Here is a 27,274-nt window from a genome sequence, read left to right on the forward strand (position 1 = left end):
GCCTCCCGAGTAGCTGGGATTACAAGCGCCTGCCACCTCGCCCGGCTAGTTTTTTGTATTTTTAGTAGAGACGGGGTTTCACCGTGTTAGCCAGGATGGTCTCGATCTCCTGACCTCATGATCCGCCCGTCTCGGCCTCCCAAAGTGCTGGGATTACAGGCTTGAGCCACCGCCCCGCGCCCGGCCTGAGACAGGGTTTTGCCATGTTAGCCAAGATGGTCTCAATCTCCTGACCTTGTGATCTGCCCACCTCAGCCTCCTGAAGTGCTGGGATTACAGGCGCAAGCCACCACGCCCGGCCCCCATAATGTTTTTAAGGGGTAAAACATATATGTCTTGACATACCTTTAAGTCCTGATTCTCCTCCATACTCTGATCCAGACGACTTTGGATTATAATCTGAATATAAGACAAAAAGAGATAGCTAAACACCTATGCTGTGAAGTTCAGAGGCCATTCATTCAACAAATATTTATTGAGCACTACTAGATGCCAGCTCTGTACTGTGGATACAAAGAAGAACCGGAAACAGTTCCTGCTCTCTGATGGAAGCATATGCATCAAGTTGCAGGTAGATCTACGTGGATAAAGCTTAGAATAAGTATGGGTAGGCCAGGCATGGTGGCTCACATCTGTAATCCCAGCACTTTGGGAGGCCGAGGCAGGCAGATCACTTGAGGTTAGGTGTTCGAGACCAGCCTGGCCAACATGGTGAAACCCCACCTCTACTAGAAATACAAAAATTAGCCAGGTGTGGTGGTATACACCTGTAATCCCAGCTACTCGGGAGGCTGAGGCAGGAGAATCACTGAACCCAGGAGGCAGAGGTTGCAGTGAGCCAAGATCGTGCCACTGCACTCCAGCCTGGGCAACAGAGCAAGACTGTCTCAAAAAAAAAAAAAAAGAAGAAGTATGGGATCGGGGTTGGTTGGGTGCAGGGGAGGGGTGGGGTATAAAGGGGAAGAAGAAATGGCCAAGAGATGAAGTTGGAGAGAAATATCAGGGCCAGATCATGAAAGGCCAGTGAGGGCAATGGGGAAGCAATGAGAAGTTTATGCAGAAGGGTGACAAAATGAAGTATGTCTTTAAGGCAAATTATTCTTGCTGTTTTACAAAAATGAATTAGAGGAAGACAGGAGAGAAATCAGGTAAACCAGTTAGAAGATTTGCTAGAATACTGGATGGAGACTTGATTTTTAAGCGGCTGTGAGAATGGAGAAAACTAGATAAAGAAATTAGAAATGTAAACTGGTAAAACCTGGTGACTGACTGATGTAGAGGAAAAGGATTAAAGATAATATCTAGATTTCTGTTTGGCGCATTTTGGTATCCAAAACAGATATCCAAAGGACAAGTAGCTTTGGTGGTTGGGCAGAGGACAGAAAAACTTTAATTTAGGACTCATTGAAATTGAGATGCTTATGGGACTTACAAGTGGAGATAATAAGAAGGCAGTTGCATATTGCATACACACATCTAGAACTCCATAGCGGGGGCTGAGCTGGAAATAAATACATGAGAAGCAAGAGGGAAGTGAGTGAAGAACTGGAGGCAGATACGACTGCCCAGGTGAATGTTTAAGACACATGAGGGCCTAGACTGGAATGCTGAGGAACACTAACATTAAAGGCACAAGCAGAAGAAAAGCTTCAAAGAGAACTTGAATGTAAACTCCATAAGGGTCGGGTCTTAGGTCTCTTTTGTTGCTACCATATCTCCAGCATGTTGAAATAGGGTCTGGCATATAGTCAGCACTCAATAAATATTTTTTTATTAAATGAATGAAGAAGGAAATAATGTTCAAAAATGTAGGAGGAAAACCAGAACTGGTCAAGAAGACAGCATTCAAGAAGGCATGAATAGCAGTGTCAAATGCTAAACACAAGTCAAATACATACAAATTTAGTGTCCAGTCACAAAAGATCGAGCTCACCAGTTGTTCCTCGGGATTGACCACTGGTTCACAGAAGGCCAAGGGCCTCTCCTGTTCATCTTCAGGTAAGGATCCGTTGAGCAATAAGGCCTAAATAACCACAAAGGCAGAACGAAACTTAACTCTCCTTCAGATGACTTAGTGCAGAGTTGAGCTTGGTAAGCTCACCCCTAGTTAAAATCACAACTCAGCTTCCTCAAGAAATTTCATCGGTAATTTTTGCTCCTTAGATACTTCCCATTGCTCACCCTGGGAACTAGTTCCTTTTGTCAAGTCCATGCTCTGGCTCTTTCAGCTCTCTGGACACCTGACTACTCTGCTTCAAGGTGCCTTGGCCCCAGAAGAAAATCTAAAACCTTTCTTTCAAAAGAGACACAACACATTTCAAACTGGAGCTACTCAAACTCAATTTTGCCAGGGAGAAAATGATCTAAAAGCAGTGTAGAATCATCACGGCTTAGAAATGAGTATTATAATGAATTATTTGGAAATACATTTGGAGCACTCACTTGGGTTTGTTGATTTTTGTTTGTTTTACTGATTCTGCATTTTTACTCCCTAAAGCAACCTGTATAGAACAAGAAGGAAAACACATTTGCAGGGGAGATGTCCTCATTCATTTCAGCTCCTGACCCAGGCGGTTTTCATTAGAATATAAGTAGGTGGAATGGGGAGGCAGATTTACCATGAAGCTAAGAAAGCTCCAGTTGTAGGACCCCGCATACATTGCCTCTCCCAAGGTCCTATACCAAATTATTATTATTATTATTATTATTATTATTATTATTATATTTGGAGACAGAGTCTCACTTTGTCACCCAGGCTGGAGTGCAGTGGCCCAATTTTGCTCACTGCAATCCAGGGTTCAAGCTATTCTCATGTCTTAGCCTCCCGAGTAGCTGGGATTAGAGGCATGCGCCACCACACCCGGCTAATTTTTGTATTTTAGTAAAGACAAAGGTTTCGCCGTATTGCCCAGGCTGGTCTCAAACCCGTGAGTTCAAGCAATCTGCCCGCCTTGGCCTCCCAAAGTGCTGGGATTACCAGCGTGACCCACCATGCCTGGCCTATTCCTAATTATTATATTCATAATTTTGTAATCTTATTCTTCAAGAAGCCCCCCTGCACACACACAAATTATATGTTTTAGGATTCAGAAAACTTGGATCTGTCCCTGCAGGTGAGTATCTATCAGATCAGTGAAAGACTGAAAAATGTGACCCCATTTTATATCTGAAACAATTCTGTCTTGATTCAAAAGAGATGAGTTACAGAAGCTGTTTCCTATTTCAATAAACAACACAAATTCAGGTGGGCGAGGTGGCTCACACCTGTAATCCTAGAACTTTGGGAGGCCGAGGTGGAAGGATCCCTTGACCCTAGGAGTTTGAGATCAGCCTGGGCAACATAGTGGGATCCTGTCCTCTACAAAAAATTAAAAAATTAGTTGATCATGATGGCGCATGCATGTGGTCCCAACTACTCAAGAGGCTGAGGTAGGAGAATCACTTGAGCCCAGGAGACCAAAGCTGCAGTGAGCCATGATCATTCCACTGCCACTCCAGCCTGGGCAACAGAGCGAGACTCCGTCTCAAAAATAAATAAATAAATAAAATCCAGCCAATGGCTTATCTGCCAAATGCTAATAATAAAATTTGAGTAAGTCAAATGAATTTGGCTATCTCACATGTCATGGCAACAGGTACAGACATATATAAGAAGCCACAGGGCCGCAGGAGCTAAGGGAGTTCAACATTATGGAAATATCAACGATAATGGCAAACTGTTCAAAGGGTTCTAACTAAGGAATACTAATAAGTCAGAATCTTGGATGTGGCTTAGCATGCAACTTGTTAATCACTGAAAAGAGTTAAGAAGCCCAGTGGATGCTGTGAGCCCTTTTGTATTCTACAATGGAACTGAATTCTCATTGTGATCATGTGGCTGTGAATTAAAACTCTTCTGTTTGCAGGGAATATTAAGATGCTGACTTTCTGCCTGTCAGTTCTCTTCTTTTTCTGTCTAATCTGCCACCGAATTTCTCCCAGACTAAGAAATGCAAACAAACTTTGAGCCAAACTGATGAATATCTATGTTCATATAATGCAAATCATCCTGGGAACAACCTGGTTGGGTATAATCTCGAAGCTCTCCATGACATACTTCCTATGCAAGCAAAACACACACAAAAACATTCCATTAAGGTGTTCGTTAATGGAGTGGCAAAAAAGAGATCTAAAAGGCCTCATAAGCCAGCCATTTTAAAAATACAGAGCAAATGAAGTTTGGGAATGTTTATGCAGGAAACATTCCTCCCACACTTCTCAGTTCCTGGGGCATACATTATGCAAATTGCTTTACCACAGCACCAATCTCCTTTTTTCTTTAGGAACCCTTTGTGTCCCCACCCTGTTGCAGGCTAGCTGGGAGCACGCCCTCCACCGCCTGCCGGCTGCCAGAGCCACACACATAATGTGGGCTTTGTTTATGTGTCCATAAATATTTGACAATTCAGAAGCACTGCAGTTCCCAGCACAAACAGAAAAGAATATTTCTAGGCAATTTCAGGGTCATCAGCACACTATAAGGACTCCCCCAAACAGAGACAGACACACAAAGACAGGAATGAGGGGGTCACTCAGGGTGGGAACTATGTCAAGTGGGTCAGTCTCGGGGGTAGATTTGCCAAGCTGGCACTACAGGTATAGGAAAAACTGAAGGGCTTTTGTTGCTCAAAGAAAACCTCTTCTACCTGACCATTATGCCTTGGCATCCATTTGCACATGTATTAGGAGTGAGCTAAATCCCTTAGCTAAACTCAAATGGAAACCTGGCAGCATTACTGGCTCTTACACTCTTCCTGCTAGAGAATTCCTAGAAGAAAATTCCTGACTATTCACAGTGCCATTCTTTGGTGAAAGCTGCAATTGCAGGTCGACAGCCACATACTGCATAGAAGCCTACCTATGTAGCAGAGCGTCAACAATAAGGACTTGATAGAGGTCAGTAATGGCTCCTGGGCTTGCTGAAATCTTAAGCACTCTGCTATGAACGGCAGCCCACAAAGTCCATTTAAAGTACTCAAATATAAGGAATTTTCTGCTCTTTCTGTACTACTCCCTATATCTAAACTCCTCATTCAGTTCTGACCTCCCACAAAACTAAAATCAGTTTATTTTCAATTGATAATAGTGACTTAATAATCAATCGGTATAACAAGGGCAAACTACAAGGGAAAGAGCTACCTGTAGTCCTGATATCATTTTCTTTGCTTCTTCCATTTCTTTTTCTAAATATTCTTGTTGTTCCAACAGCTGTTCTTCCCATGAGGTCTCCAGATAGGTTCCAGGGCTCCCTGGCCGCCAGTCTCGAGATAATGGAGACTCTGTCTCCTCTACAAAATGAAAGAGGGAGAACAGTTCATGTTGAAGAAAACTGATTTCCGGCAGAAAGCGTTCACAGGGTAGCGTTCACAGGTTCGGGTCACCTGCGTTCTGAACCTGTTCTCACAGCACAGACTGGACTCTCCACCAGGTGGGGTTGTGAGGCCTCAGGCTCACTTGGTGCTAGAACAATCTATCCTCTTTTAAAACACTTAGGAAGTAGAAGATTTCCCCTATGGGAGCCCTTGGTATGCACCACACAGACTTTACTCTTGATTCTTAGAACTGGCATTCCAAGAGCCTGATTTTTGCCAGGTACAAAGAGAGGAGCTGTCAGATGCAATGAAAACAAAATCTTACTGGTTACTCTGAAGGTTTAGTGGGGAGACCTCAATTCAATATTCCTTTGACCACTCGGTCATAACTGGACCACTTTCATTACAGAATACTGTGTGAGTCACATAGCAAACAAACCAATAAAAACAACCTGCACAAACTGTTTAGCATCACTTTTATTTTCCTAGCTTTAAGGTCTCTTTGCTCTGGTTTCCTTGTCTATTTTACATGATCTAATTGTATGTACAGCCATTTAAAATGCATATTCTAGAATTCAGAAAGGCATAAACTCTTTCAGTGAGTTTCTTCATTCATGAGACGAGTATAATAACCCCTCTGGGTTGCCATGAAGATTAAATGAGGTAACTCATGTGCAGAGCCTGCTGGTGCCTGGCCGAGAGGAGCACTCAATAAATGCTCTCCCTCTCTCTCTAAGTCCTCAGGAGTTTTGACTCAGTAACATGACTGACTCTTTGGTACTAATGCCAGGGTTAGACGGGGAGCAGAATACAGAATAATTCCATTACAGTTTTTCTTCTGAGGGCCTCTGTTTCATTACAACTCTTGTGAGTAAATAAAATTCTAAGTCTTGCACTTTGCTTCTTACATGTTTCTCTCTCTATGCAAGAAAAAAAGAGCAACTGAGATAGAGTATGTAAGTCTAAACAAAGGGAACTGTTTGTGGTCCTTTCTGTAGCTTCATACCAAGCCTGATACAGACCTGCTCTCTACTCTCTGTGTCCTCACAGACACCTCAGCTCATACAATATACTTCTGGTCCCAATTTGAGTTATGTAAGTCCTGCAATTATTTGTGTAAGATAGGAATAATAAAAATGTTTACTTGAGTAAGGCTTTTGACTGCCCCAAAGTCATTTCCTAATTCATAGGCAGCCAGCTGAGAAAGGGCCTGTCTATGCTGCTGCAAGATTTTTGACAGCTAGGACATCAGAAATTACATTCTGGAAGAGGATAACCACATTAATTGACTCAAAGTCATTAGAGCCCTCTAGTGCTGACCCTGCACACACTATGGAGATGGGGAAGGCCAGGGAGCTTACTGGTGGTCAGGACCTCTAAATTCTTCAAGCTGGCTGTTCCTTGAACCAACCCAGGCAGGCGTAGAGATAGTACCTGTTCTGGTCTCTATTCCTTCAGAGGGAATAATCACAAAATCTGCCTTCTCTTCTGACTGGGTTATAATGGACTCACTCTTGGCACTGTGGATTGGACTGGCTGAAGTCAGGCTGTGATTGAAGAAAAAGGAAGAAGAAAATGATTATTATGAAGAGTTGTTCAGAAAGCAGCTTTCATAATTTATTCCTGAGAACAGGGACATGTTCTTATTCATCTTACTCCTCCATGGCTAACACAGTACTTGGCCCACAGAAAATAAAATATTTAATGATTAACCTTTTGAATGAATCAAATTAATATTGAATAAAGGAATGACCCAGTCCTATAAAGTCTTTTCCACAACAAGGATGCCTTTAAGGCTAATTCATTGAGAAGAGATTTACCAAAATGATGGGTAATCTAGCATTCAAGTTTTGTTTTGTTTTACCTCCCACCACCTCTGCCATCACCATCCCTGGGCCCACATTCAAAGACTGATGCCAGTCTGTGTCTAGTAGCTTTTGGAGCTAGAAGGTATTTTGGAGCTAGAAGTGTATTTATTTCCAATACACTGATCGCTCACAGATACAGGCACTACCAGCCAAGTTATCATGGCAGATCAGCTCTGAGCTGATTACAAAAGAGAGTACAGGGTGGGGGTGGTTCAAGGGGAAAAGTTGCTGGAGAACGTACATTGCCAGGCTGGGCAGAGGAGCAGTTATATATCAATAACTGAGCTAGAGCATGACAAGGGGAAGATAATATGTCAAAAGGGGAAATACCTGCTAGGGATAGTGGAGTAAGGGTTTACTTGATTTATTCCTATCAAAGAGTTATTTATATTTCTGACACAACACTTTCAAATTGTTCTCAGAATCTTCTCAACAATTCTTAAGGTTTTGTTTTGTTTTGTTTTATTTTTTCAGACAGGGTCTCACTCTGTTGCCCTGGTTGGAGTGCAGTGGCTCCATCATAACTCATGGCAGTCTCAAGCTCCTGGGCTTGAGCAAATCTGTCTCAGCCTCCCGAGCAGCTAGGACTATAGGTGCGTAAGATGCCCAGCTAATTTTCAAATTATTTTGTAGAGACAAGGTCTCCCCATGTTATCCAGGCTGGTTTCGAACTCCTGGGCTCAAGTGATCCTCTCTCCTCAATCTCTGTACTGGGATTACAGGCATGGGCCACCATACCTGGCCCTTAAGTTCTGATATAACTACTGGCCTTGGAAGGAACTATGCAGATTTTCAGGGAAGTGGAATTGTAAATCTCCAAAAAAACCGCAAATCTATAAGACAAGATGGGAATGTGAGGCTGGTGCTTCCATGTGACAGGGGAAAACGAGTCTCGAGCCATTTCTCTTGCACTGCACCTTGAGAACATCAGCAATGAAACAATCTCAGGGGCTGAGGGGTCTCCTGGCCCAGCCCCCTCTCAGGAATTCTTTCCAAATCTATCACCCAGACAACAGTGAAAGTGGCTAGGATTCACTGACCCACTTAATGTGCCCCTTAAGTCTCCCAGGCGAATCCTCACAACCACCATCAGGAGTTAACATTTTGTCTTCCTAGAATCCAGTAAAAAACAAGAGCCAGGCATGGTGGAGGTAGCCAGGCACGTCAAAAGCGGTGAGGAAGCATGGGACTAGTGTCTCATCCTCCTCATTGCCCATATTTAAGGGCTTTGGTGGGAATGACCTCAACTAGAAATACATTCTCTTCCTTCTTAGAACTACAGAAAACATTTTAAAGCTTTTAAATTGAAATGCCAAATTAAAGAAAGTTGCTTAACCATATCTATAGATCTATAACCCAAAACAGGCGGAAGGGGTAGGGAGTGGCAAGAAGTGATATTCTGAAATAGCAATTGCTTTCTGGAACTTTCTTATTCATCTTTCACCACTTAGGCAATCTTGACTTCCAGGCCAACATGAATTCGCTGCTTGAAAAGCTCTCATCCAAGGGTACTATGTCATTCACAAGGAGAATAGATTTGTGCCTGCTCAGGCCTCAGCATTTACCTTCTTAGAGAAATGGGGATCCAAGCATAGAAAGCGGACTGCAAGAGCTGCTCATCTTTGAGAAACAAGAAAGCAACACTTTCTCATCTGACAAGGTGCTATGGATGACATGTTCCACCCTCCGCCTTTGCTGGACCACAGCACATGTGAGACAAAGTCGGGAGGAGGGTGCAGTGTGAACCTAGGATGCTAGAAAACTGCTTTCCTAAAAGCACAGACGCATGCTCAGCTCCTTCTCCCTCCTAAGAGAGTTATCTCCCATATAAGGGCAGAAGGAGGCGGATGTCTGGATATCCAACCCCGCTGGGGGAGTGGCAGAGCAGCCAAAGGAAAACAACATTTCTCTTTCTTGAACTGAGGCTGCCAATGTGAGGCCACCGAGAGGTGAGACCATGAAACTCCATGGCCAAGTGGAGAGATAAAGGACCTCAGGCAGGAAACTCCCGAGGCACATGTCAGAGAAGGCACCTTGCTGCCTCCCTAAAAAGTACCTCATGGACAAGGAATATGCATTAAATCCTCTGCCCCAGGTCAGAGAAAATATTTTAATGCTAATTAATTATGTATATGACAGGCTCCTCCCTGATTAGCTTAAAAGTTCTATTTTATAAACAAATAATCCCCTATTTAGCATCATAATCCTCTCTGAGGTCAGAGAATGACTGATAGGTCTGGGCTGATATATTTCTTAATTCCCACAGGTCTAATAGCTCTTCTATCTCAATTTATCAGACAAGCAATCCTGCAGCAAAGATACTTCCAAATCCTACTCAAATTAATTTTTTTAAACGGATAATAGCCAATAAGGAAGAGTTCTATATCCTCAAGAAGTGCCCTCCCCCACCAAAGACCCTGGCAGGGGCTACGGCTACTCCTCCTGCCCCCCATGCTGGCTCCACTTCCTAAGCCCACCCACCGTATTTTATAGTGATAACCCCTAGTCAGCAGTCGATCCTCCCAACATAGTGCTCCCACCACCCCGCCTGTCTCTGGCCAACAGCATCCTCCAGCCCTGCCCCTGCTCCCACCCTGGCCACCCACTTCCAAAGCCAGAGTGGCTTCAGCTCACCATTTGACTTGCGTCCCTCCCATGGTCCCCCTCCTGCCTCAGGCTTCAGCAAGCCTGCGTCCCCAGGTGAAGTGGAGGGCTCAGAGTCACATCGCTCCCAAATCCAGGCATGTCTCCCCGCGCTGGGGCTGGAAAACGCCTCCACGGGAAGGCCAGCTAGCAGAGCTACTGGCCCGGCTCGCGGGAGAAAGTGGGAACGGTGGCGGCGGCGTCTCGGCCCCAGCGACGGGGATGCTCCAGGCTCTGAAGCGCGCCGTCCCGGCAGCTCAGACTGTGCCGCAGCCCGGCCCCGGCGGAAGCTGCCTCCACTCGCAGGCTGCCGGCCCTGGCCGCTGCATCTTGGCCTCCGCGGACGCTCGGCGCCGGGCATCCCCCCTGGTGGGGGCATCTCAACCCATCTCCCACTGGGAGGAGGCTCTCGGCAGCGCAGGCTGCGCCTCGAGTCCCCAGCGGCGATCCCGCTCCGCGCCACCTTCCGGATCCCTTCCCGCCCCTCCCTCGGCTCCCTCTCCGGGCTGTCACAAGCGGCGAGGCAGCCGGGCTCCCACCCAAGCCAGTTCCACTGGCCAACAGACCGCTCTGGGCGGACGTTGAGGGTGCCGGCCAGGGGCGGGGCTGGGCGGGGTGGGGGTGGGGGTGGGGGCGTCGACGAGGGATTGGGGGATGCAAGGAGGGGAGACTGGGAGGCTCAGGATAGGCAGGGGAACAGCACCGTATTGGCAGAATCAAGAGGAGGGCTCTGGTGGTCTGCCCCGCACCGAAAACCTTGCCTTCTCCACTCTTGAGTCCTCCCTTCGTGGACCAGCCAGGGGTCGGTCGGACAGGTCAGACCCGCGTGGGGCTCTGGCCGCTCCTGGGGGTGGAGACTCCGACACTCCCCAGGAAAATTCGCTGAGCACCCATCCCCTCCCACCTTCCCCTCTGGCGTTTGGTGTGTTCTTTTTAACCAAGTAAGGATCATTTTGCTTGGCTACAGTGAGAGGATGGTATGCGGTTTTCGGTTTTCGGAGCAACAGGCTGGCAGGGCTTCCCCAGGGCGTCTCCGGAGGAGCAGTGGCAGGGGATGAGACACCCAGGGGCTATCCTTCCTTCTGAGCCACTCCCGTCCTGAGCAAGCCACACATCTGGGGGCTCCTGAGCTCTTCATGGGTCACAGAGCCACTAAGTGGGCTCCCTGGGAGGCGAGGGCTCAGAATGTGCAGGAACCTGCTGGGTTCCAGATAGCCACAAGAAGCCCTCTCCTTCCCTGGGGGCTCACTGAGGAAAAGGCAGCTACTAACCCAGCATGCCAAAGAGCTGGATGAGGGGTCAGCATTAGAAGAAAATGTCAAAATCGAATAATGAAAAACAGGGTAAAGCAAACAATTCTCCTCTGGCCCCTCTCCTAGAAAACTGTCACCATTAGCTCACTGCAGCCTGATAGCCAGTGGGCCACTCATTCACACAGTCTCACAGTCTCACAGCCCTCCCCTCAGTCCTCCTGCCTTGGAGGAGAAAGCAGGTGTTCTCAGGAAGAAATCCACTCTTCCTCCTATCCCCCAACTCTAGCAGGCACTATCAGGCTTAGAAGAGTGAAAGGCCTGCTGACGTGCAGGAGGCAATAGATCTCATCATACAACAAAAACATCCTGTAATTCTGCTCCAGGTGATAACCTAAGCAGCAAGCAAGGAAGAAATGATTTAGATTCTCATTAAAAGCACACCTGCTGCTTAATGGGCACGGGGCTTCCTTTTGGGGTGATGAAGATGTCTTCTGAGTGGACAGAGGTGATAGTCGCACCACATTATGAAGCTACTAAGTGCCACTGAATTGTACACTTTATAATGTTTAATGGTTAATTTTATGTTAGGTGAATTTTATAAATAAAAAAGAGCCCATCAATTAAATGTAAAAGGTAAAAAGTTAGCAGTATATTAAATACTAGAAAGAGTTCCATATGACCTCAATAAATTAGGAAATGGTGCATCAAAATAGGATGGAATTTTATGAGAAAAAAAGAGGAGGAAGAAAACAAAGACACATAACATACATACAATACAAATAACAATTAGCCCTAAATAAAGCAGATTACACAGGGCTGGGATAGGAAAGAAAGGTCATTAGAGCATAAATTATGATTCAGCAACAAAATGAAGTTAGTGAAAACATGATCTGGGGAGTGTTTATAGGAGCATGATTTACATAAGCCAGGAAAGTAATCTTTTTCTGCCACTGATAAGGTTCTTATTAGGGCACTGTATCCTGTTTTGGTCTCTGTACTTGGCTCTAAGGAATACAGACAACTTTTAGCTAGAGTCGCAAACATCATTAGCTTGCTCAAATGCATACTAATCAGCCACAGTTCCTGTAGAGGAAAGCTGGAAACATTCTAATGCTCTCAGACAACTCTGCTCAATTTCTATGAGCTTTACACAGACTTTTCAGGCCATACCTTAAGAGTTACACTTAGGCTCAAGGACAGCACAATGGAACTGGCTATCATAAACACTGGCACCTGATATGCAAATGTCAGAACCACTGGACTGGGCCCTGACAGGTTCCAGCCATGCCCCCATGTGGTCACAGTTAAGCACTGGCACTGGGACTGCACAGATTCCATTTGTGGGAAATAAAGCAGCACCCCGACCCTACCTTCCTACCCTCCTGCCAGCACAAACCCACAAAGCACTGCTAAGGGGTATCCCTTTAAAGCCAAACATAAACTGAGGGGAGAAAAAGGGCTTAGATGCCTTTTTGCTTGTTGTATTGTTACTTGAAGCCAAGAACTCCAAGAATCCCCCAGAATTCAGGTTTCAGAGGCCACAGTTACCTGGAGCAGCTGGACTCAGACGGGGACCTTTGTTGCCCTTCATACTGCTGCACTAGGGCCCGCACGCTCCAGTATGGATTCTCAATTTCCTCATCCATGCTGCTGTTCCTAAAGTCAAAGGACACCAGCAAAGGGAGGGTGTCAGTCCTTCAGATCTGATCAACTCAAGGAGTACAGATAGACTGCCACTCTGCGAGCAGTATAATAGATGAGTAAGACAAACCCCCTGCCTCAGAGACACTTGGTACCTAGCAGGGAAGGCAGACACAAAAGTGATTCACCAATCTCTGCAACACCTCAGGGTCCTGCTCTCTCTTAGCAGATGCACAACAACCGGCAAAGCATTTCCTGCCATGACTCCCCAGGACAACCTGACCTTTGGGTACATTCCAGGGTAGAGCTTCCCCTAGATGAACTGGAACACTGCTCCCACAGACCTCCCAGTGAAGAAAACGCACTGTGCCAAAGGTGTATATTTAAATTTTGGGCACCAGAGCAAAAACTTATACACACGATTCCTTTACTTTCTGCTAAATGCAAAATAAAAATAAACATCTCAGAAGAAAAGGCTTTTTTCTTTTGAGAGTGCCCTCCCCTACCTCCCCACTCCATGTTCTTTTCTGCAATCTGGGGCTGTTTGGGTGACATTTCTATCTACTGCACTGTATCATCTAACAGAAGAAATATCAGAGAGAGGGATCAGTTACCATCCCCAGATTTCTATCATTACCTCTGTCTGTATCGAAAGACATCCCGTCCTGATCGGGACATGTCATGACACACATCGGCCAGAGCAGCAGCTGCTCCCTGGGCAACAGCAGTGGCACAATGTGGTCGGTGATTTTGTAAAGGGGCTCTGGAGTCCCGTCCTTGGTTCACCGTCCTGCTAGAGCCAGGTTTGAAATGAGCTGCCAAGGCAAGGACCAGCCTCATGATAGACTTCAGGTTTCCGTCCACAATATCTGAAGGACAAAACAGACCAAGAGGTCCTAAGAGGGAGGCAAAAGCTGAGGACTTATGCATTTAATATGTATTGCTAGTGATACAGGTAAGCAAGGCAGTCAGGGTCTCAGTCCTAACAAAGCTCTGGGCAACAAAGGAGACAGAATATATAACAGCAATGACAATAAAGTAAGGTCACGTGTTTTGATAAGAGAAGTACAGGAATCTTTGGGAGGTCCGAGTAGAGATATCTTATCTAGACGGCTCAGAGAAGGATTCCTAGAGGAAGTGGGTTCTAAACTGAGACTTGATTGATGAAGAGTAGCACTTTAGTTAGATAAGAGAAAGACAAAGAGTATTCCAGGAAGAGGGAACAGCAGGTGTGAAGGTCTTGAAGTGGGAGACAGCGCGATATGTTAGAGCTATGCCATCCAGTATGGGAACCATTAGCCACCTGTAGCTATCTTTGCTCACTGCAACCTCCACCTCCCGGGTTCAAGCGATTCTCCTGCCTCACCCTCCTGAGTAGCTGGGACTATAGGCACCTGCCACCACGCCCGGCTAATCGGTTATATTTTTAGTAGAGACGGGGTTTCACCATGTTGGCCAGGCTGGTCTTGAACTCCTGACCTCAGGTGATCCGCCTGCCTCGGCCCCCAAAGTGCTGGGATTACAGGCGTGAGCCACAGCGCCCGGCCCAACTGTTTCCTTTTTTATAGTGTGGCTATTAGAAACTTTTTTTTTTTTTGAGACAGAGTCTCACTTTCTCACCCAGGCTGGAATGCAATGGTACTATCTTGGCTCACTGCAACCTCTGCCTGCTAGGTTCAAGCAATTCTCCTGCCTCAGCCTCCCAAGTAGCTGGGATTACAGAAGCCCACCACCACGCCCAGCTAATGTTTGTATTTTTAGTACAGATGGGGGTTTCACCATGTTGGCCACGCTGGTCTCGAACTCCTGACCTCAAGTGATCAGGAATGTGATCAGGGAGGCCTAGCCTTCCAAAGTGCTGGGATTATAGGTGTGAGCCACTGCGCCCCGCCCTGCTATCAGAAGCTCTTAAGTTACCTATGTGACTTACATTCTATTTCTGTGACACAGCACTGTGGTGGAGGAAGTGAAAGAAGTTCAGCATAGCCAGAGCCCAGAATGCGGGGGGACACAGGGAAAGGTGAGGCAGCAGGGGGGTGAATCGGGGGGTGAATCAGAAGGGGGATCACACAGGGCATGGGAGGCCACAGGAAGGACTCTGGATTTTTTTTTTTTTTTTGAGACAGAGTCTCGCTCTGCCCGCCCAGGCTGGAGTGCAGTGGCCAGATCTCAGCTCACTGCAAGCTCCGCCTCCCGGGTTTACACCATTCTCCTGCCTCAGCCTCCCGAGTAGCTGGGACTACAGGCGCCTGCCACCTCGCCCCGGCTAGTTTTTTGTATTTTTTAGTAGAGACGGGGTTTCACTGTGTTAGCCAGGATGGTCTCGATCTCCTGACCTCGTGATCCGCCCGCCTCGGCCTCCCAAGTGCTGGATTACAGGCTTGAGCCACCGCGTCCAGCGGACTCTGGATTTTATCCTAAGGGTCCTCAGATACAGAGGAGTGGCATGAGTATATGTACTCTTAGAAAGATCATTCTGACTGCAGTGTGGAGAGCAGATGAGAAGGGGACAATAATCAATGCCGCAGGACTAACTCAGACTGTTTACACTTCTTCAGGTAAATGACAATGATGTCCTAAATGGCAGTGTTCCCTCAAAATAGCTGACTTTAATGGGCCAGATCCCAAGCCCACTCCACATGGGAACCAGATCAGAGGTATCATGAACTCTAAATTTTGCCCTAGAAATAAAAGAGGAATGTAGGCAGAAAACAGTGTGGTAAGTCTGGTGAAAGTCAATGTAGGAAATGGGGTAAAATTTTATTTTATTTTTTAGCTTTGTATCCTTTAATATACAGTCTTGGAAAAGGATTATTTGTGTTTTTTTCTTTTTCACCTTTTGTTTTAGAAGCAGGTGGTACACATGCAGCTTTGTTACAAAGGTATATTGTGTGATGCTGAGGTCTAGGGTACGACTGAACTCATCATCCAGATAGTGAGCACAGTACCCAACAGGTAGTTTGGCAGCCCTTCCCCCTCCCTCTCTCCCTCCTCTAGTAGTCCCCGTTTCTACTGTTCTCATCTTTTGTCCCAATGTGCACACCCAATGCTTAGTGTCCCAATTGTAAGTAAGAACATACGGTGTTTGGTTTGCTGGTTCTGCATTAGTTTGCTTAGGATAATGGCCTCCAGCTGCATCCATGTTGCAGCAAAGGACATGATTTATTTTTTTATGGCTGCATAGTATCCTGTGGTATATATACACCACATTTTCTTTATCCACTCCACTGCTGATGGGCACCGGAGTTGATTCCATGTTTTTGCTATTGTGAATGGTGCTGGCAATGAACCTACAGGTGCATGTGTCCTTTTGGTAGAGTGATTTATTTTCCTTTGTGTATATACCTAGTAATGGGATTGCTGTAGTTCTTGGAGAAATCTCCAAACTACTTTCCACAGTGCCTGGACAAAGTCACATTCCCACCAACAATATATGTGTCCCCTTTTCTCCACAGCCTCTCCAACATCTGTCATTTTTTGACTTTTTAACAAAAGCCATCCTGACTGTGTGAGATAGTATCTCATTGTGGTTTTGATTTGCATTTATCTGATTAGTGCTGATGAGCTTTTCTTCATGTTTGCTGGCCACTTGTACATCTTCTTTTGAGAAGTATGCTGTATATGCCCTTTGCCCACTTTTTAATAGGGTTATTTGTTTTTGCTTATTGATTTAAGTTTCCCTATAGATTCTACATATTAGACTTTTGTCAGATTCATAGTTTGTGAATATTTCCTCCCATTCTATAGGCTATCTGCTTACTCCCTTGATAGTTTATCTTGCTATGTAGAGGCTCTTTAGTTTAATTAGATCCCAACTGTCAATGTTTATGTTGCAATTGCTTTGAGGACTTAGTCATAAATTCTTTGCCAATGCCAATATCAAGAAGGGTTATTTCCTAGGTTTTCTTCTAGGATTTTTACAGTTCAAGGTCTTACATTTAAGTCTTTATTCCATCCTGAGTTAATTTTTGTATATGGTGATAGGGATCTAGTTTCATTCTTCTGCATATGGCTGGCCAGTTATCCCAGTACCATTTATTGAATAGAGATTCTTGTCCTCATTGCTTATTTTGTTGAGTTTGTCAAAGATCACATGGTTGTAGGTGTGGAACTTTATTTCTGGGTTCTCTAGTCTGTTCCATTGTCTACATGTCCTGTTTTTATATCAGTACCATATTGTTTTGGTTACCATAGTCTTGTAGTATAGTTTGAAGTCAGGTAATGTGATACCCTAGCTTTGTAGCTTTGTTCTTTTTTTCTTTTTTGAGATAGAGTTTCCCTCTGTGTCCGCCCAAGCTGGAGTGCAGTCGCGTGATCTCAGCTCACTGGAACCTCGGCCTCCCGGGTTCAAGCTATTCTGCTGTCTCAGCCTCCTGAGTAGCTGGGACTATAGGCACATACCACCACGCCCGGCTAATTTTTGTATTTTGAATTTCTTTCACCTCTTTGGTTAGATGTAGTCCTAGATATTTCTTTTTTGTGTGTAGTCATTGTAAGTGGGATTGTGTTCATAATTTGTCTCTCAGCTAGAATGTTATTAGTGTATAAAAAATGCTACTGATTTGGCCAGGCACGGTGGCTCATGCCTATAATTCCAGTACTCTGGGAGGCTGAAGCAGGTGGAGATCAGGAATTTGAGACACGGTGGCCAACATGATGAAACCCCGTCTCTATAAAAATACAAAAATAAGCCAGCATGGTGGTACATGCCTGTAGTCCCAGCTACTTGGGAGGCTGAGGCAGGAGAATCCCTGAACCCAGGAGGCGGAGGCTGCAGTGACGTGAGATCACGACACTGAACTCCAGTCTGGGCAACAAAGCAAAGCTCCATCTCAAAAAAAAATAAAATAAATGCTACTGAGTTTGCGCACTGATTTTACATCCTGGAACTTAAGTCGTTTATCAGTTCTAAGAGCCTTTTGGGTTTTCTAGGTATAGAATCATATCATCAGTGAAGAGAGATAGTTTGACTTTTTCTTCTCCTATTTGGATGCCTTTTATTTCTTTCTCTTGCCTGATTGCTCTGGCTAGGACTGCCAGTACTATGTTGAGAAGGAGTGGTGAAGGATTCTTTGATACCTCCTACAAGGGGCTCTCACTGATCAGTATTGGCCCCATCTAAATGATCTAAACACAGAGAACACTAATAATCCAACATGAAACCGGTTCTGCCCCTATTGTCGTGAGACCCAAAGACAATCAGACCCAGGAAACTGATGTTGAAACAAAACCAGACCTATAGTCAGTTCTCGAGAAACAGCAAGAGAACTAGGGAGCCTATGCTCTGTAAGAACACCTACGTTGTTCCTTCCTTGAAGCCTGGGCTCAAAATAGCCCGGCAAACCCATCTGGGCCAAGCCACTATAGAAGAGGGCAGATGCAGAGGTCACTGAGCTGCTTTCATCCTGCCTAGAATGTTCCATGGTATCCAAAAAAGGGCTATAAAATGTTTCCCTTCTAAAAAACTGGACGGAAAAAAATGTAGGTTATGAGTATCTTAAATAATATTTTGTCATGAAACCCAAGGAACTTAAAAAAGTAATCTCTTCATTTTTGATAACTTAAATGGGAAATCCTAAAGTTAATATCCCAATATTGTAATTTCTTCTCTCTTTTTTAAAAAATAGAGACAGAGCCTCACTATGTTGCCCAGGATGGTCTCAAACTCCTGGGCTCAAGTGATCCTCCCGCCTTGGCCTCCCAGTGCTGGGATTACAGGTATGAGCCACCATGCCTGACCATAATTTCTTCTCTAACCACTAATTTTCCTACATACACTCAAGCAAATCTGAATTCAATTAAAACGAATGTCTGGGCACAATGGCTCACGCCTGTAATCCCAGCACTTTGGGAGGCCAAGGAGAGGCGGGTGGATCACCTGAGGTCAGGAGTTCGAGACCAGCTTAACCAACACGGTGAGACCCTATCTCTAATAAAAATACAAAATTAGCCAGGCATGGTGGCACATGCCTGTAATCCCAGCTACTTGGGTGTCTGAGGCAGGAGAATCACTTGAACCAGGGAGGCAGAGGTTGCAGTGAACCAAGATTGTGCCATTGCACTCCAGCCTGGGCAAGAAGAGTAACTCCATCTCAAAAAATAATAATCATGAAATATAAAATAAAAATAAAATAAAATGAATGGAGACTTTCTATCTCCCCACAGGTCACAACCAAGGATTTTCCTGAGGCTAGCACTCACTGGTTAACATTGAGTATACTCATGCACCAAGGACGTGATGAGGCACTGACCTTTAGCCGAAGTCTGGTGCATACGAATCTTTTTAGAGGCCACAAACTGTAGCACTTTCTCCACATTATTCTTCATCTCCTGTTGGTTACTGGGACTCAGCTGTACCCCACTCAGCTTTTCTCCTGCTGTTAGGAGAGACAAAATATATGAAGTTATAGGGAGGAACACTATCAAAGTTTCATAGCAGCTAGACACAGAGGAAGGGAAGATTTGATGTGAACACCAACATTATACATAAATATATAAATGAGTTAAGTCCTGGTGTTTGTCATTTAGATGGGAAATAGGAAAATGAAAGCCTTTTGGAAGGCTTTCAAATTTATACTTAGGGGTCTGTGAAGTTACTGTGTGTACATTTATTCAGTCAGCAAATATTCACTGAGCATCTACTGAATGGCAAGTACTCACTATTCTGAGCACCAAAGAAACAGGAGAGAACAAGAAATAAAGTCCCTCCCTTCACAGAATTTATATTTGCAGGAGTGGCTGACAACAATCAAGTTAACAAGTAAGTGTTTAATATAATTTCATAGTAGCGATACGTGCTTGAGGAAAAATAAAGTACAATGATCATGGTCTCTCTGATCATACATTTGGCAGCAGCCTGAATAAAGTAAAGCATGTTAAGATTTGAGGAGGCAGCATTCCAGACTGAGGAACCACAGGGACAAACCCCAAGCTCCGCTTACCTGAAGAACAGCAAGGGTAGTGTGGCTGGGGGAGTGAGCAAGGAGTCAAGTCCTAGGAAAGGCTAGACAGACAAGCAAGGCCAGGGAATGAGGGGCTTTCTTTTTTTTTTTTTTTTTTTGAGACGGAGTCTTGCTCTGCTGCCCAGACTGGAGTGCAGTGGCGTGATCTCGGCTCACTGCAACCTCCACCTCCCAGGTTCACCCCATTCTCTTGCCTCAGACACCCAGTAGCTGGGTCTCCCGAGGAGCTGGGTCTATAGGTGCCCGCTACCTCGCCCGGCTAATTTTTTGTATTTTTATTAGAGACGGGGTTTCACCGTGTTCACCAGGATGGTCTCGATCTCCTGACCTCATGATCCGCCCACCTCAGCCTCCCAAAGCGCTGGGATTATAGGCGTGAGCCACCGCGCCTGGCCCATGCAGGGCTTTCTGGACCAGAGCAAAGGGCCTGAATTTTATCCTAAGTGTAATGAGCAGCCAATGGAGAGTCTGAGACAAGGGAGTGACATAATCTGGTTTATGTTTTTAAAAGTTGACTGGCAGGGTGCCATGGCTTATGCCCATAATCCTAGCACTTTGGGAAGCCAAGGCAGAAGAACTGCCTGAGCCCAGGAGTTCAAGACTAGTCTGGGCAAGATGGCGAAAACCCCGTCTCTACAAAAATAATAAATAAATAAATAAAATGGACTCTGCATGCAAATAGACAATGTAGAGAGGAAACAGCGAGATCAGTCAGAAGGATGATGAAAATAGTCAAGGCAGGACTTGAAGGTTTGGGCTAGAGTGGAAGTCTTGGCTGACTGATGAGAAGTTAGGTATCAGGTATACTGTGAATACAAAGCGGACAACACGTTTGAAGGATTCGATATAATATATGAGAAAAAGGACAATTAAGGATACCTTCTAAGTGTTCTGCTTTAACACCTAGGCAAATGATAATGTGGTGTGTTACTCAGATGAAGAAATTTGAAGAATAAAGGGATTGGTAGGGGGAAGGACATCCAAATTTCTGATTAGGATGTGTGAAATTTGAGTTGCATGTTACACATCCAAGTAGAGATATTGGATATTCATGTCTAGAACTCAAGGAAAAATTCAAGGCTAAAGATACAAATTTGGGAAGAAATCACTTAGGAGTAGAGAATATATAAGAGGGCTGAACCTGCAGCATTCCAGCATTACAGGTCAGGAAGGAAATGAAAAGCCAAAAAAACAAAGGAAAGAAGCCCATGAGGAAGGAAGAAAACTAGAAGTTAACAGGATTCTGGAAGCCAAATAAAGAAAGTCTTTGAAGAGAAGAGTGTTATCAACTATGTCAAGTATTGCTATGTTAAATAAAATGATGTTTGAGGCCTAGTCACTGGATTTGATAAGGTGAAGGATTGGCCACTGGATTTGATATGACCTTGAGGAAGGTGGTTTCAGTGGAGTGGGATCAAAAGCCTGATAAGGACAGGTTAAAGAAAGCATAGGAAATAAGGAAGTGGATTCAGTGAGTAAAGGCAAAATGTTGTGAGGAGTTTTTCTATCTAGCAAAGTCACAGTAGAAAGTTGTGTTTAAGAACCTGGGTTTTGGCTGGGCATGGTGGCTCACGCCTGTAATCCCAGCACTGGGAGGCCGAGGCAGGCATATCACAAGGTCAAGAGATAGAGACAATCCTGGCCAACATGATGAAACCCCATCTACTAAAAAATACAAAAATTAGCTTGGCGTGGCGACACATGCCTGTAGTCCCAGTTACTTGGGAGGCTGAAGCGGAAGAATTGCTTGAACCCAGGAGGTGGAGGCTTCAGTGAGCCGAGATTGCGCCACTGCACTCCAGCCTGGCGACAGAGTGAGACTCCGTCTCGAAAAAAAAAAGAAAAAAAGAAAAAAAAAAAATCCCTGAGTTTTGCGGGAGAGGGGATGGGGAAAAAAGAACCTAGGTTTTGGGAAAAGAAGAATACATATTCATATTACTTGTATAGACATAGAATGGGAAGTTTCTCTGGGAAGAAATGCAAGAAACTACTAACACTAGTTGCCTCTAGAGGAAAAATGGGTAGCTGGTGGGGGGACATAAGTGGAAAAAGGAAGTTTGATCTTACATCCTTTTGTACATCTGGATTTCCTACTAGTCCATATATAACCTATTCAAATAAATGGAACATTAAATGTTTAAAACAGGCTTTGGAATTAAAGTAGATCTAGGTTTGCACCTCTACTTTGGCACTTACAATTATGTGACTTTGTAAAGTTGCTTAGCCTCTCCAAGCCTCATAAAATGAATAAATAGTAGTAGTCATATTATAACACCTATCATAAATCAAATAGCATGCTAAGCTATTTTGTTTGACTCATACTAAGTACTATTTATTTTTATAAATCTTCTCTTTAAGCTTGTTTCCTGAAAGTGGGGATAATTATGTTTCCCAAAGATGTGATGATTAAATGAAATTAAACAAGATAGAAAGTGTTCAATCCTAGCATTTGCTATTACCGTTGCCATTATTGTCATCATTACATATGAATACTCTGATGAATTCATAAACTGTCCCAATGAGGTATTCATGGATGGGCTGCTTATTGCAAACCTGGCTTCTTCCGTACCACTTGCAGGTCCTATGCCTCAATAACTCAAAGCAAAGTCAGCTAACTAATGTAACAATAAATGGTTGAGAACCTATTATGTGCATTTGGCTACAGCTTGTATAAATAGAAAAACATATAACGCCTGCTCTTAAAGCGCTCAGATCACGCAGGATAGGTAATCAAATGATTACCACATAATTACTATTCAATGAGAGAAATAATAACAGAAATATGGAAAATGCTATGGAAGTAAGGTTATGGTACCATCTAGTAAGAATGATGGCAACAACCCCAGGGTTCAAGACGAAAAAAACCTTTTATAAAGCATTATGGTAAAAGGGTCCTTTTGCCAGTAACATCCTCCTTTGCCTGGCTACTACTTCCTTCTCTGGCCTTGGTTTAGATACCAATTCTTCTGGTAGGCCTCAGTTGAGACATCAATTCTGGCAAGCCAATCCCTGAACCCCTAAGACTGGGTGTACCTCCTATGTGCTCCCATCTGTGCTTACCCCACTCTGGAGTACTAAGTACATTAATGGAATTGACTTCACTTTCTAGCCTTTCCAACTAGTTTGGTAGACTCTTGAGAGCATAGACTATTCTCATCCTCATATTCCCAAAACATAATTCAGTGCCTGGGACACAATGTTTGACTAATAAATAAATGAATTAACCTTGGGCAAGTATTTTAAGTCTTCTCTACCTCCACTGACATATATTCTAAAGAAAAAACCTGTTCTAAAGGGCATACAGAGGATACAGAAGGCCAGGTTCTGGTCTATGTATTCTAGTATCAGAGTCCAGGGCCAACTGACCAACAATCTCGATGAGATATGCCAGGATCACCCCATCCCGGAGATCCTGTCGCAGGTCCTGCACAGGCTTCACTGCTGGCCTCTTCTTCAGTTGTGAATTCACCCAGGCCACATAGGCCTGCAGCTGTTGCTGAAAAACAAAAGACAGAAGTAAGGGAAAGGTGGCATATTAATCTCAGCTCTTACCTCATACCCTCTGAGGAAGCATTTGTGATGGGGGTATGATAAACAACCCACATCCAGAAGCGGGATAAATTTTTGAGGAAAGAAAGAAGAAAGATTATATCATGGTCAGACACAGAGCATGTTCACAAATTCTCTAGTTTTATACTAATCTCCGGGGATAAGCTAACCTCAGACTTGGGTGGCACTATAAACACACATAAGCAGATGAGTCTTTCAATGACTATGACTCTTGCTTTCCTCAAGTTTTGCTCTATTGACCAGGGATGAGGGCTTGGCCCAGAACCACAGCCAGTTTTCAGGTATATTCACGACTGTCAACAACCCACCACACTTCTCAGAAACAATCACTCGTGCCATATGCATAACGGACTGTGACACTCATACGAATTGCTCTTGGGCAACCAGGAATAAACAATAAACCATGCTCAGAACTGCCTCTCCCATAGCTGCTTTCTTCAAAATGAGACTTAAGTGAAATCATCTCATAGTCAACCCAAGATTTATTCTCCTGAGCCAATAATCCTAGGATTGCTACAGAGTTAGTTTTAATCCATGCTTTATATTGTCAAAGAGGATCTGGTTACCGAAAACCTACACAAAGAAGGAAAAAGAAAGGCTATAGTGAGCAATATTCCTGAAGACTAAGAGGTATTTTCATTTACTTTTAGACAAAGCTAGGGCCCAGTATTATCAGAAACTGGTCAGGCATCTAGGCAGCGACATACAACTCATTCCAACCCTTGGACCACCTTACATATTACATTTTGTCCATGAAACAGAACTTGTATTCAGATGTTTATGCTGATTATTTGGTCAAAAGATGGGCACTAATATCAAAATATCACACAAACAATGTCACAGTCCAAGTAGCAGTTCTGACTGGTTTCTTTGCAGCCCAGAACCCTGAGCCTGAAATTTAAGTTCAAGGGCTAATTGTATCAAATTATAGTTTGGTTAAAATACAGTTGATTCCTAAGCCCTAAGTACTTCCTTAATGAAATAATGTTGGAAATTACTCACTGGCTGCTTCCTGAACATAAATTAAATCTTCATTATTTTTTCTCTGTGTCAATTTGTGAGAATAAATAACATCCTTTGGAAGACAGTACTAAGACAACAATCTATCAGCCACTGACAAACTGTAGGAAGTGCAATGATCAGGAGGAGGTGGGAGGAGGAATCTAATATTTATTGAGTACCTATCATGAACTAAACACAATTTTTGGTGTTTGACCCATGTTTTAATTAGCGAATGTACATGGGCCAGGGCCTGACATAAAACTGACGCTTACTAAATGGTCATTATTTTTGTCATCTTCATCTAATTCAATTCTCAGAAAAACAAACTACACTAGAGTTAGCATTATCTCCATTTTATGGATGAGGTTCAGAGAGGTTATGTAACTTCTCTAATGTCCCCATAGCTAGGACATAGCAGACATGGTATTAAAACCCAGTAATGTTGTCCCTGCATTTACCAAGGGCCTCTTGCTACCCAACTTACTCCACAGAACAGAAATGGCTTCACCTTCTGCCTTACATGGGCCAGACACCCATCACCAGGGACCAGATGAGATCTGTGATGCTCCAAGGTCTGCTCCCATTGTGCAGTCAGAGCACTGCCTGAAGCAGACCAGGCAAAGCGCACCTCAGAGTGAACCACTCTGGTCTGAGGGAAAGCAGTTAAGTTCAGAAAAGACACTAAGGTGACAGGTGGGATTTGATTACCTGGCTTTTATATAAAACTCCTAACTGATTTCCCTGTATCTATTATCATTCTCAACCCACCCTCCACACATTCTTGCTTAAAATCTGTTACTGGTCTCCAGTTATCCTCAAAGATAAAATCCAATTGCCATTCAAGCTCGTCACGTGCTAGCCTTCACCTGTTCTCCAGCTTCACCCCAATTTCCCAAATACCCACCAAGCTTCAGCTCATCTGAATTATGTACGGTTCCCCAAATGCACCATGCTTTCCAGCTGCTCCACCTCCTTCTAACTCCTGCCTTTTTTTTTTTTTTGAGACGGAGTCTTGCTCTGTTGCTCAGGCTGGAGAGCAGTGGCGTGATCTCGGCTCACTGCAACCTCTGCCTTCCAGGTTCAAGCAATTCTCTTGTCTCAGCCTCCCGAGTAACTGGGACTATAGGCACCTGCCACCACACCCGGCTAATTTTTGTATTTTTAATAGAGATGGGGTTTCACCATATTGGTCAAGCTGGTCTTGAACTCCTGACCTCAGATAATCCACCCACCTCGACCTCCCAAAGTGCTGAGATTACAGATGTGAGCCACCGCACCGGGCCAACCTGCCTCTTCTTAAGTCTCAGCTCAAGCATCACTTTTTTCAGAAAGCCTCCCCTGACCTCTCAGATACCTCAGACTCCAATCTCCTTGAAGGCATCCTGTGTCACACAGTCGGTTCAACAATAATTTCAGGCACTGTACCCAGTTATGAGGTGACAACAAGCCCCAGCTTGCAGGTTGGTAGAAACAAAGCTATGATGGGGTACATAGGGTGCTAATAAAGTATCAGCCCAACCTGAACCCCAAGCTTCAGAGGGTCTCCTGAAGGAGGAAAAGAAGCAAAGACGACAGTGAACTCAAAGGAGCTGAGGTCTGAAATATGCTTTATGTGGAGAGTCACAATAGTTCAGAATTATTTGACTCAGAGTAGCAGGTGCTCCACAAATATTTGTTTGACTCAGTTAATCATCTGTCACATTTTATCAGGCCAGTAACTAAGATGACTGCAAAAGTTAATTGCGTGGGGGGACAAACAAGAACAAGTATTTCTCTTGAGGTCAAGATAATTTCTACTTAAGTAACCTTAGCTTTTTCTTGGTCGTAGCAGTCGTCGCTGATGCAAAACTGATTAGTACTGTTACGTACTTTTCATGCACATTACTCACAGTCTGGTCTTCCAACAAAAGAGGATTCCACAGCATAAACAATAATAGTGACCACTTTTCTGAACACCTACTTTGTATCAAGAGCTATGCTGGGTTCTTTAAACATGTTTTCTCTAATGCTAATCTGGCAGGGAGATGTTTTTGTATTTATTTTCCTCATTGAAAACAGAGACACAAAATGGTGAAATAACTTGTTCATGGTTACTCAAACAGTAAATCATGAATATAGGATCCAGATATGACTCCTAAGCCCACGCTCTTTCCACTCTACCACACTGCTGCCTAAACAAATGCACCGCTGAGGCTTAAATGACTTCCCTAGAACTCTCAGGATGTACCTGAGTCTAAACCACTCCCTCCACCACATCCAATGTCTGAATCCCTTGTGTAATAAACTATACCAAGTGACTGTCTACTAAAGTGTGCTTCCCAGATCAGTAGCATCGGCAACACCTGGGAGCCTGTTAGAAATGCAGACTCCTGGGCTCCTCCCCAGCCTACCGAATCAGAGCTTATTATCTCAACAAGCTCTCCTGGTGATTCATATGCACATGAAAATACGAGAAGCACTGATCCAGCCCGCTGTTGCCATACCTGGCTGCACATCAAGGTCACAAGGGAAGTTTTACATAAGCAGACGTCATCCTAAATCTACCGCGGTTGTCTCCAGAAGGTAGGAACTCAGAAAGCTTCATCTTCCCAAGCTTTCCCATATGATTCGTGTAAAGCTGACTTGAGTCTTTTCCCAGCTAAACATTCCGGTTCCCTTAACCAAGGGGTTCCCAGCCCCCTTGATTAACAATCAGAATCACCTGGAAATTTTTTTTTAAAAACTACTAACGTCTAAGCCCACCATAGACCAGTCAGAATTCCTGAGAGTGGGACCAAGGTATATCAGTATTTCTCAAGTGCTCCTAGTAACATGCAGATGTGAGCTAAGGCTAACTATTCCTTACATAAAATAAAGTATTACCGCTTTTTCTTTTTCTTTTTCTTTTCTTTTTTTTTTTTTTTTGAGACACAGTTTCACTCTTGTCTCCCAGGCTGGAGTGCAATGGCGCGATCTCGGCTCACTGCAACCCCCACCTCCCAGGT

General features: G+C 44.3%; 1 protein-coding gene across 1 annotated transcript in view; it reads right to left on the bottom strand.

The window, feature by feature from the left end:
- The window catches only part of LOC115893646 (dixin-like), a 44,294-nt gene extending 17,420 nt beyond the window's left edge, over nucleotides 1–26,874 (bottom strand). Inside the window, exons 1-10 of the mRNA XM_030918657.1 lie at nucleotides 26,809–26,874; nucleotides 24,811–24,939; nucleotides 23,085–23,214; nucleotides 19,008–19,133; nucleotides 13,394–13,625; nucleotides 12,664–12,771; nucleotides 6,786–6,898; nucleotides 5,179–5,327; nucleotides 1,934–2,023; nucleotides 346–399 (exon numbers count right to left, since the gene is read on the bottom strand). Coding sequence (XP_030774517.1) covers nucleotides 346–399; nucleotides 1,934–2,023; nucleotides 5,179–5,327; nucleotides 6,786–6,898; nucleotides 12,664–12,771; nucleotides 13,394–13,625; nucleotides 19,008–19,133; nucleotides 23,085–23,214; nucleotides 24,811–24,939; nucleotides 26,809–26,874 — 1,197 coding nt within the window. The remainder of the gene's footprint in view (nucleotides 1–345; nucleotides 400–1,933; nucleotides 2,024–5,178; nucleotides 5,328–6,785; nucleotides 6,899–12,663; nucleotides 12,772–13,393; nucleotides 13,626–19,007; nucleotides 19,134–23,084; nucleotides 23,215–24,810; nucleotides 24,940–26,808) is intronic.
- Nucleotides 26,875–27,274: the final 400 nt, after the last annotated feature.

Source organism: Rhinopithecus roxellana, chromosome 15 (assembly GCF_007565055.1).
Source record: "Rhinopithecus roxellana isolate Shanxi Qingling chromosome 15, ASM756505v1, whole genome shotgun sequence".
Lineage (NCBI taxonomy): Eukaryota > Metazoa > Chordata > Mammalia > Primates > Cercopithecidae > Rhinopithecus > Rhinopithecus roxellana.